Source organism: Hylobates moloch, unplaced genomic scaffold (genome assembly GCF_009828535.3).
Source record: "Hylobates moloch isolate HMO894 unplaced genomic scaffold, HMol_V3 SCAFFOLD_15, whole genome shotgun sequence".
Taxonomy (NCBI): Eukaryota; Metazoa; Chordata; class Mammalia; order Primates; family Hylobatidae; genus Hylobates; species Hylobates moloch.
In genome coordinates, this window is record NW_026652290.1 from 88,235,417 (window position 1) to 88,247,571 (window position 12,155).

The following is a 12,155-nucleotide window of genomic DNA, read 5'->3' on the forward strand; positions in this document are numbered from 1 at the left end:
TCTCTCATATGGATGCTGTGAAAAAGCTTAATTGAATTACTGTTCCTTTTTCATATTAAATACTTTTTCTGTGTGGTAGAACTTACATAGTTAAAAGAATTTTATAACTTTAAAGTTATTCTTTTCATTGCATATTTTATGTATGAATATGTAACATTTTAATATATGTGCAATTGGCCAGGCGCAGTAGCTCACGCCTGTAATCCCAGCACTTTGGGAGGTCAAGGTGGATGGATCACTTGAAGTCAGGAGTTTGAGACCAGCCTCACCAACATGGTGAAACCCCATCTCTACTAAAAATACAAAATTGGCCGGGCGTGATGCACATGCCTGTAATCCCAGCTACTTGGGAGGGTGAGGCAGGAGAATTGCTTGAACCCGGGAGGTGGAGTTTGCAGTGAGCCGAGATCGTGCCATTGCACTCCACCCTGGGCAACAAGAGCGAAACTTCATCTCAAAAAAAAAAAGTGCAATTGCTGTTTACATGCAATTTTGTTATGTTTTAAAACTTTTAAATAATTGGAGAACTTTTTGAATTCTCCAAATTTGCAAATATTGCCTAACATATATTTCATTCATTCATTCATTCATTTGAGATGGAGTCTCACTCTGTCGCCCAGGCTGGAGTCCAGTGGCACAATCTTGGCTTACAGCAACTGCTGCATCCTGGGCTCAAGTGATTCTCTTGCCTCAGCCTCCCGGGTAGCTGGGACTACAGGTGTGTGCCTCTATGCCTGTCTAATTTTTTTGTATTTTTGTAGAGATGGGGTTTTGCCATGTTCGCCAGGCTGGTCTCAAACTCCTGACTTCGAGTGATCTCCCCACCTCGGCCTCCCAAAGTGCTGGGATTACAGGTGTGAGCCACCACGCCCGGTCAACTTTCTTCCATAAAATATTAATATGTGTTTGAGACAATAAAGAGTAAACAAAGATGGGTTGAGGTTCTGATATCAAGAGGTAGACTAGACTCACCAGCTCAGTGCCTGGTTCTTGAATACCGCCTTTGAAACTCATATTCAGATTTGTGCCTCAGTAAAATGAAATTTACTACCTGGTTTTTTGGAGGTTGATTATAAGTTGTTTAAACCCAAGGTTTCCAAAGTGGATGTATAGCAGCTATCACTTTTGACTACGGAAAGAGAATCTTAAAATGTCTTTGCATATGTATTTTTTAATCTAGATAGTTACAAGAAAATGAGATGTTTTCTGATATTTAATAAGTGAATTTTTACTAATGCCCTCACTTTGATCTTAAATATGACTTATACATCTTCCTTTTTAAAACAGATGTGTTCTTAGAATGTTAATCTTTTTTTTAAACAAAAAAATGGTTTCATAATGAGCTGTCCAAGAGATATTTTCAAAAACTTCAAAGGACCCATAATCTACTCTTCTGAGTAAAGGTGTCATTTTATCAATGAATGAGGAAGTAACTGTTGAGTAAAACCAGCTTATCTATGGCAAGAGCAGTTTTGAAACAGGCATTTGTAATGTGATTTTGTTGACAAAGTGAGGTATGTCTCAAATATTATTTGTTAAAAATGGAAAAATATAACATCTTTGAAGCAGTTTTCAACAACTTTAAATTTAGGAAAGTTGGGAATTTATTATCCAAATTTTAATCGAGACCTTTCTATAAATATTGGATGGGATTGAAAAACGAGCATCTTGATTTGGTAAGATACACTTAACTCCCTCTGATCACATATATTTCTGAGATAACTCTTTCAGCTATAATAACTAAGACCAAATCTTGTTAATAAACTGAACTTAAACTGGTTATCTCGTCAACCTTTGTTTTCTTCTTTCATCCAGTAGACTCGGTGCCTACTTATAAGTTAATGTCTGATGTTTGTCTGTCATGTTTATTAATGGCATTTACCTTTTTCATGGTCCTGTCACTGCCACTTTTGGTCTGTTTTGGTCAACTTTGGTGTTAATAGGTATTGAGTCCTTTGTATATGCCAGGTACAATATTAGGTGTGTCTGTTTTAGGGGATAGAAAACTGAGGTTCAGGAGAATTAAAGTTATGCAAGTAAGTGGCAGAAATAGGACCCAGATCTAGCTCTCAATACAAAGCCTTTGCTCTTTTTTTGTGTTGCTGCCCTTCAGTAATGTACACAAACATGTGTACACACACCTCCTACATTCTACAATTTAATTGCGGTCTATTTTTATTTTAAAGTTGTCTCAGGATAGAAGCTTCAATTCTGTAGAAGTGACTCGAGAAATACTACCTTCTTGTGTGTAATGAAGGAGACGATATATGCTAGGAACATTCTGTCTAGATCACAGTTGATCCATGACAAATTTTAAAAAACTACTGGAATAACTATTATAAAATACTCATTTGGTAGAGTCTGGGAGTGAGCTAGCTCCAATCCAGCCTAAAGGAAAGAATGTGCTATTAGATATATTAAAGACCAGCTTCTTCTTATGGTAAATGTAATGAATGGTGTATTGTATAGTTCTCTCATTTTTCTCAGTGACTGTAGAGGCTGGTACTGCAAGAGACAGCTCCATCTGCAGCTGGAAGATTATTAACAAGTCTTACTAGCATAGTACTGTACTGTTAAGTCTTATGCAGGCAATGAGTTTAAATACTTTTATTTACATATTAAATTATAGAATACTGATTCCAGTATGACTGAACTCTAAGGATTCTCTTCACACAGGTGTCTACAGGAGGTGGGTTATACAGATACTATTCTAGATGTGAAATCTAAACGAGTGCGAGCTTTCTTGGGCTTTTCAAGTGATGTCACGGACAGGGAAGATGACAAAAATCAGGACTCAGTTGTAAATGGTACAGAGACAGCAATGATTGGGTAAGTATTTTGTCTGGGAAGTGTTTTAGCTATTATTAGTTCTTATTAAATATTTTTGGTTTTATGGACACTACTTGTACTTTTAGGTAGTGACATAGTACTACTTGTAGTTTTAGGTAGTGACATAGAAATAGTTTAATTATAACTTATTAAAATTCTAAAATTTTAGTTGGTTAGAGGGTAACAAGGATTGGAGTTATTTATGACTATTTTAATTCAAGAATATTATTTGTGATATTTAATACAGATTTTAGTGTAGTTGTTTAATAGATTTTAGTATATTGACTTAATCACTGAATAAAACTTCAAAAAAGATTTTATCTAGAAATTCAGTACAAATCTGTAAGAATGACGTTTCATGATTGGTGATCCAGAAATCGTAAAAATACCTCAAATTCTTTAGAAGTAACACTGTTTTTTAACCACTTTTGTTTATCTAATAATGTTGTAATTTATCTTTCCTTTGATATAGAATATCTATTTTAAGTAGCTATTTTGAAGTGACAGCGTGTGAACAATTCAGTAGCTATTTGAAATATTTTGTTTTCCATTTTGGATTATGTATCATACAATTATATATAATTCTACTTAAAATAAGCATAAACAGTTCAATAAAGAGATTCTTATTTATTGGGAAAAAATTTCTGTGATTGTTAATTGAATAAAAAGCCATAAATTCTGTGAATGTTTAAGTATGACTTTTATGTTGACACTTGTTTAGGAAGGAAGAATGGTTTTAATTGAACTCTATAAATTTTCTAGCAAGAAGATAGTTCCTGCTATTTGGAATATAAATTAAAATTATGGGATTAGGTAAAGGTTCACTGTAGGACTTTTATAAACAAAGTTCCTTGGAGCCTTAAAATGTATTCGTTAATAATTAAGAATACATTTCCAACTTTGTAGGCTGCGTTAAAAAATACATTAACTTGTATTTGTAAATGTAAGGCATGGTATTTCTCTGTATAGATACAGACTGTATGGACATTATCTTTAGTTCTGTTTTTACGTTCTGGGTTTAACGTAAGTCATCAAGTTAACTTAGATAGTATAAATGGTTTTTTTTTTTGAGATGGAGTCTCGCTGTGTCACCCAGGCTGGAGTGCAGTGGTGCGATCTCAGCTTACTGCAAACTCTGCCTCCTGGGTTCACGCCATTCTCCTGCCTCAGACTCCCGAGTAGCTGAGACTACAGGCGCATGCCACCAAACCCAGCTAATTTTTTGTATTTTTAGCAGAGATGGGGTTTCACCATGTTGGCCAGGATGGTCTCGATCTCTTGACCTCGTGATCCACCTGCCTCGGCCTCCCAAAGTACTGGGATTACAGGCATGAGCCACCATGCCTGGCCGATAGTATAAATGTTTTTAAGAACTATAATGCATACTTTAATAACCTTCAGTAAAGATTTTCAGGGAAGACCACTCTTGTGTGTTTTGGCCTTGATTTGTCTTTTAAGAATGACAAAGATACTGTTGCTAATCTGTCCGATTTCAGTAGGGATAAAGAGTTAGCGGAGGGTGATACCAAACACAAAGCTGTAAGCAGATTTGAAATTTAAGATAGATTTCTTTTGAAAATTTTGTCCATAGTAGTTTCTACTTTTTTTTTTCCCAGGAAAATGCTCTCGTCTAAAATATTACCTAATGAACTGGAGATAAATCTTTCTCTTCTGGCCATTGGAATCTTTACTAAATTAATTAATTAATTAATTTATTTATTTAGAGACAGAGTCTCACTCTGTCACCTGGGCTGGAGTGCAGTGGCACAATCTCAGCTCACTGCAACCTCTGCCTCCCGGGTTCAAGTGATTCTCCTGCCTAAGCCTCCCAAGTAGCTGAGACTACAGGCGCCACTACACCCAGCTAATTTTTGTATTTTTAGTAGAGGTGGGGTTTCACCATGTTGGTTGGCCAGGATGGTCTCGATCTCTTGACCTCGTGATCCGCCTGCCTCAACCTCCCAAAGTGCTGGGATTACAGGTGTGAGCCACCGCGCCCAGCCAATCTTTACTAAATTTATTTTGAGGGAACTAAATTCAAGTCATATATTTGAAAATTCAGCTATTTCTAAGAGATTAATGGCTTAGTAATCAACAGGGTCAAGTCTATAGCAATGTTAATTTGACTAGTGTATTGCTGTTAGTAACTTTATGTACACATTTTCTCTTTTACTTTAGCTGTTAAACAGAAATACAAGATTGCATCAGAGAAAAATGACATACTTGTTATTTTCTTACTTGTGTAAACTTATGTAAGAGGTCAAAGGGAGAGTTGCAGAGAGAATAAGAGTAGAGAAAAACAGCGGTAGAGATAATAAAAATATTTTTAAAATGAAATACATTAAGGTTGGTGTAAGGATTAAAATAAAAATAAATCAGGAAGGGGAGTTTTTTACATTAGATTACCACTAATCTAAATAGATATGAATGGCTCACGCCTATAATCCCAGCACTTTGGGAGACTGAGGCTGGGGCGGGCGAATCACTTGGGCTCAGGAATTAGAGATCAGCTTGGGCAACATAGTGGAACCCCATCTCTACTGAAAATACAAAAATTAGCAGGGCGTGATGGCTCACTCCTGTAATCCCAGCTGCTTGGGAGGCTGAAACTGGAGAATTGCATGAACTTGGGAGGCAGAGATTGGAGTGAGTTAGATCATGCTACTGCACTCTACCGTGGGTGACAGAGCCCAGAGACTTTGTCTCCAGGTAGATAGGTAGGTAGGTAGGTAAGTAGATAGATAGATAGGATTACAAAGTACTTAAAGAGTATCCACTTCCTGTATTGCTTTTTAAATTTGTGGGAGTGTAATTGATAAGAATCAATGTAGATAATGTGATTTGGGATTTATAGTTACCATATAAACAAGTTAATGCAACATATCATGGGTTACTTCTTATGTCGAAGTTAAAAAGATTAACTAAGCAGGATATACATGTTTTACACCAGAAAATCTGAGTTAACAGATTCTGCCTCCGTGCTGGATAATTTCAAATTCCTTGAAAGTGCAGCTGCAGATTTCAGTGATGAAGATGAAGATGATGACGTTGATGGAAGAGAGAAAAGCATCATTGATACTTCAACAGTGAGTTGGATAACTCATACGATATAAATATTTTAGGGACTATAATACATACTATATAATGCATAAAATAATCCATGTTCTTTAATCTTAACCCGTAGCTTTTTCTTTTTCATGAATTTGGAGACATTTATGAGAGTTTATAATACTGATTTCAAGTTGAGAATATTTTTAATATAGTAGCTTTCTCTTGAAATTCCTCACTGTTTGACTTTTTGTTCATTCATTGAACAGGACAACTTTTCTATGGGGCAGATGAATATAGTAAATATTGTGTGTTATAACAATGCAGGGTTATTGGTTGTTACAAGAGAATAGAATTGACAGACACATCATGGTGCCTGATGGCAACTAGCGTCAGCTCTAATATATGCAGTTTTGTCTCTCTTGTCAGGATTGTTTTGGTAGGCAAACTTTCAGAACTCTTCCATTAGATTTCTTCAAAATTGTTTAGGATTCTTCTCAAGTTTTGTGATGTTTATAAGCTTATTGACTTTCCCATGGCAGTTTCTTGGAATGAGAGATGTCTCGAAGTAGCCGCTTCTTTCTCTTCCCTTCTACATTTTCTTCTCTTCCCTCTTTCCCCCTTTTCCTCTCTCTTCGCTTTTCTCCCCTCTTCCCCTTCTCCCTTCTCTCTCTTCTTCCTTCTTCTTCCTACTCCTTTTCCTTCTTTTTTAAGTAAGGTATGAGTACATGTTTCGCTTTGTCTAGGAAAATGTTTGCATTTTCTCTTTCACATTAATTTATGAATAGAGAGGAGGAAAGTAAAGTAATACAAAGCAGATTGGACCTCTAAACTAAAAGACTTGGGTTTAAGCTCCAGTTCTGCCACTATTTGTGTTTCTTAATGCTTCAGGCTTAGTTTTTTCATTTGTAAAATGAGGGTTGTTATAAATAGCCATCTTAACCATGGAGGATTTTGTGAGGAACAAAGAGACACTATGTGCGAAAATGATCTATTTAACTATAAAGTGCTTTCTAAGTGTAACCTCTGTGTGTTTTATCCCTTCTGCTTCTTGGGCTCCATCAGAGACTCAAATTATTACTGCCAGATTATTGTTTTCCATAACCACTATTCACTAGTACTCTACTGGTAAAGCCCTGCCGTGGAAATTATTTGAAATTCAAGTAGTAACTTCCAATTTTTCTTATCCAAACAAGTAGTAATAGCATGTGTCTTAATTTACCATAGTAAAAGGAAAAGCCTAAATTTCTATGACACTTTTTCTATGTCCTGATCATCTGGAAATTGTGTAGTCCCTTGTGATTCCTGTGGGATGCTGGCATTGAGATATTATTTTTCCATCAAAATACTTTATTCATAGCTCAGTATTAAATTATGCCTTGAATCATGATGCTATATATTTCTGTTAGCAATATCAATTTATTTATTTATAAACTAATTATTAAAACTATTACATATGATCTTACTAGAAATTCCTAACCCATAGACTGTTGTCTTTTTAAGTAAACAACATGATAAATATACTGTCTTCTAATTAGTGCAGATCATAGCAGTTCTGTGCTGCGTGCAGTGGCTTGTGCCTGTAACCCCAGCTACTCAGGAGGCTGAAGTGGGAGGATCACTTGAGGCCAGGAGTTTGGGACCAGCCTAGGCAACATAGCAAGACCCCATATCTAAAAAGAAAAATTTTTTTTTAGTTAGCCATGTGTGATAGCACACACCTGTAGTTCCAACTGCATGGGAGGCTGAGGAAGGAGGATCGCTTGAGCCCAGGAATTTGATGTTGCAGTGAGCCATGATCATGCCACTGCACTCAAAAATTTTTTTAGTTTTGGCTGGGCACGGTGGCTCACACCTGTAATCCCAGCACTTTGGGAGGCCGAGACGGATGGATCACTAGGTCAGGAGATCGAGACCATCCTGGCTAATACGGTGAAACCCCGTCTCTACTAAAAATCCAAAAAAAATTAGCTGGGCGTGGTGGTGAGTGCCTGTAGTCCCAGCTACTCGGGAGGCTGAGGCAGGAGAATGGCGTGAATGAACTCAGGAGGCAGAGCTTGCAGTGAGCCGAGATCGCGCCACTGCACTCCAGCCTGGGTGACAGAGCGAGACTCTGTCTCGTGACAGAGCGAGACACTGTCTAAAAAAAAAAAAAAAAATTTTTTTTTTTTTTAGTTTTTTTGGAAAAAAATATTTCTAAGCAAATCACTGGTTTTAACAGTTTTGCTTATTTTTTACATTATATTACATTAATTTCCAGAGCTACACTCAAATAGCTATATGCTGAAAAGGACTTTAACAACCTAATTCTGTGTAGCAGTGAATAAGCATAACATTGCATTCTATAGGGAAAGCTGAAAGTTAGCCTATTAAAATGTCAAGTAGAACAAGTTTTTAAAATGTTATTTTATTTTATTTCATTTTTTTTTTTTTTTTTTTGAGACGGAGTTTCACTCTTGTTGCCCAGGCTGGAGTACAATGGTGCAATCTCAGCTGACTGCAACCTCTGCCTCCCGGATTCAAGCAATTCTCCTGTCTCAGCCTCCCGAGTAGCTGGGATTACAAGCATGCACCACCACACCCGGCTAATGTTGTATTTTTAGTAGAGACGGGGTTTCTCCATGTTGGTCAGGCTGGTCTTGAACTCCTGACCTCAGGCAATCCACCTGCCTTGGCCTCCCAAAGTGCAGGGATTACAGGTGTGAATCACTGCACTTGGCCCTTATTTTTCTTTGCCATCATTATCAGTATTCTCGTCATCACCAGTTAAGTGTAATAACAACCCTGAGATTATACGTGCATGTAAAAAGTGATCAGTTTCAAACTGTGTGAAGCCTAACTTCTGCAGCAGCATTTAGTCTCCACATTCAGGAACTTTAGGAGGAAAAAGAATGGAACTAAGAGCTATTAACTATTTTTTTAGCCACAGTATAAAGAATCCCATGTCCCTTTGTGTCATGGCCCTCCTAATGGTTTTTGAAGTGACAGTTTATTCATTTTTCTAATCTACTTAGGCATCCTATGCAACCCATAACTTCTTTGGTTTTCTCTTAATTTCTTAAATTGATTTATAAGCTCATTGAAGGCAGAAGTGGAGTAGAACCTTCTATGTTAGGAAGAAAAGTAATACATGCTTATTATTACAAACTCTACCCCTTCCTATTCTAATCCTGTTCTCCAGTGGTAAACACAATTCATTTTTCTTCTGTACCTAAACATTAGAAGCAGAGGACTTTTGGTTTATTTATTTAAAGTGGGATACTTGGTAAATAGTAATCTGCAATGACAGTAATAAATGTCATTTACCTTTATTCTTTGTAAGGTTATACTGAGGCAATGAGACTAGAAACAAGTTTTTCCCCCCAAGAGTTCCTTTTATTACTTAATACCATATTTAACGTTGAAAATACATTCATTCTTGCAATTTGAGGTTCCACATGCTTCTTATGGATTTTGCCTGCTCTTTTTGTCAGGCAGTGAGCACAAGGACTCTGTCTGTAAGATGTTGGTGATGGTCCGTCTGAATTACAGTTGTCAACTCATCAGAGTCTAGAAAATGGAGGGATTAAGCCTCTAGGGTAAAAGAAGGTAGATTAGGCAATATAGTTATATGTGGAACTCTGAGAATTGGGGTGTCCTGTTGGCATAACTCTTCAGATACACCTTTTTTTTTTTGAGATGGAGTCTCGTACTGTCACCCAGGCTGGAGCGCAGTGGCGCGATATTGGCTCACTGCAAATTCCACCTCCTGGGTTCACGCCATTCTCCTGCCTCAGCCTCCTGAGTAGCTGGGACTACAGGTGCCCATCACCACGCCTGGCTAATTTTTTTTGTGTTTTTTTTTTGTATTTTTAGTAGAGACAGAGTTTTCACCATGTTAGGCAGGATGGTCTCCACCTCCTGACCTCGTGATCCGCCCATCTCGGCCTCCCAGAGTGCTGGGATTACAGGCGTGAGCCACCGTGCCTGGCCCAGATATACCTTTCTACCTTAGTCTGGCTACCTAGGGAAAATTAGAACAGATTATTAGAATATGGTTTGTATTTATAAAAGAATACACATTCAGCACGGGTTTTCTGTTCCCAGTCTGCCACACTGATCTTGCCTTTTTTGTTTGTCTAATAGATTTGCTAGATGTTAGATTGGGAGGTGCTGTAAGCATAGAAGTATTTCTTGATTTTAGGAAAATATCCCAAATAGTTAAATTATTCTAGCATCATTAAATAATCCTTTGATTTCTCCTATCCAATTGTGTTTTTTTGTTTGTTTGTTTGTTTTTTGAGATGGAGTCTCGCTCTGTCGCCCAGGCTGGAGTGCAGCGGCGCGATCTTGGCTCACTGCAAGCTCCACCTCCCAGGTTCACGCCATTCTCCTGCCTCAGCCTCCCAAGTAGCTGGGACTACAGGTGCCCAGCACCACGCCTGGCTAATTTTTTGTATTTTTAATAGATACGGGGTTTCACCGTGTTAGCCAGGATGGTCTCGATCTCCTGACCTCGTGAGCCACCCACCTTGGCCTCCCAAAGTGCTGGGATTACAGGCGTGAGCCACCGCGCCCATCCACTCCTATACAGTTTTTATATGTACCAGGACAGTTAAGGCTAGATAGGATTTATCTATGATGCATGCCATCTTTGTTCTGTTGGTAGTGGCTTCTTGGAGTGCTGTGCTGAGAAGGATTTCTGAGGCTGTATCTTGTCTTTGAAGAAGAATGCTGTGATTGATGAATGATACCAATTAACAGCATGGGAACAGGGCCATACAAGTCACGTGTTTGTCATCTCTTGGGGTCTGCTTCTCAACTCTCTAGTCTATCCTATTGGTCTGTTTGTAAAACTTTTATAATTTTAAGCCACTCATAAAGCCCAGCGATAACATTTGATCATATCATGTTATTTCTGTTTTGCATGAAGTGAAGAAGCTGGAGTCTAGAGAAACTGAGATATTGAAATTTTATTCAAAGAAAATGCAAACCTAGCATCCTAATTTCTTTAGGCCCATGTTGGTAAAGGTGACTGAGATGGAGACAGTTCATAAAGAGCTTAGGCATGCAGATCCCAAAAATTGTCTCTGCTTGTATTCAGCTTAAATTTTAGCCCTTCAATTGGATTTGTGATTACAAAGTTATTTCTTTTTTTTTTTTTTTTTTTTTTTTTTTTTGAGATGGAGTCTCGCTCTGTCGCCCAGGCTGGAGTGCAGTGGCGCAATCTCGGCTCACTGCAAGCTCTGCCTCCCGGGTTCACACCATTCTCCTGCTTCAGCCTCTCCGAGTAGCTGGGACTACAGGCGCCCGCCACCACGCCCGGCTAATTTTTTGTATTTGTAGTAGAGACGGGGTATCACCATGGTCTCGATCTCCTGACCTCGTGATCTGCCCACCTCAGCCTCCCAAAGTGCTGGGATTACAAGCGTGAGCCACCGCGCCCAGCGATTCCAGAGTTATTTCTAAATATAGAAAAATGAACTATAACAGCCTTTACCAATTTGTTGTTAAATCTAAGGTGCACTCTGAAAGATCAACATTTTAGGGAAAAAATTAAATACCTGGAGAGCTACTAGAGAAAACTGATGCAAGGTTAGGACAGTAGAAGTAATTATGGGAACCTTGTAAATCATCTATCTGTCGTTTCAGTACATGTCTTACATTTCAGTATGTGGTTCCGTTACTTTACTTAAAACAAACAAGCCATAATACCGTTGAGCAAAGTTTAAATTACTGCTTTAAAATTTATAATGTACATCTTTTTTAAAACTGTGATTTTCACTAAGGTAGTACAGTTATTTAACACAGCAAAGGTACACTTTCTAAAGAAAATAATTGAATTTTCTTATTCAGTGGTAAAGGGAAACTATCTCCTTTGTTTAATTTAGCATGTTTTTTCATTAGATTGTTAGGAAAAAAGCATTGCCTGACAGCGGTGAAGATCGAGATACAAAAGAAGCTCTAAAGGAGTTTGACTTCTTGGTTACATCAGAGGAAGGAGACAATGAATCTAGAAGTGCAGGCGATGGAACAGACTGGGGTAAGGAACCATACTGGATCCAACCAGAGATGTTAAGTAAATAAAAGAAATTAATATTTTACCAGGAGGGCAACATCTTAACTATAATGTTGAAATAGTGAGCATTCTGTGAACTTATTACTACTAGCACCCTTTATCCTGGATGAATGTGCGTGTATGTTTAAGGAACATTGTATAACTACCACATTTAAAAAGAAAAAAAAAAACAGCAATACAGTATGAAAAGAATTTGAATTACTATATAGAATATTCTCTG

The 12,155-nt window shown here is 37.7% G+C and overlaps 1 protein-coding gene across 1 annotated transcript in view; it reads left to right on the forward strand.

The window, feature by feature from the left end:
* The window catches only part of STRN (striatin), a 141,999-nt gene that overhangs the window by 74,266 nt on the left and 55,578 nt on the right, over window positions 1-12,155 (forward strand). The window contains 3 exon segments of the mRNA XM_058429058.1: window positions 2,677-2,829; window positions 5,780-5,915; window positions 11,764-11,899. Coding sequence (XP_058285041.1) covers window positions 2,677-2,829; window positions 5,780-5,915; window positions 11,764-11,899 — 425 coding nt within the window.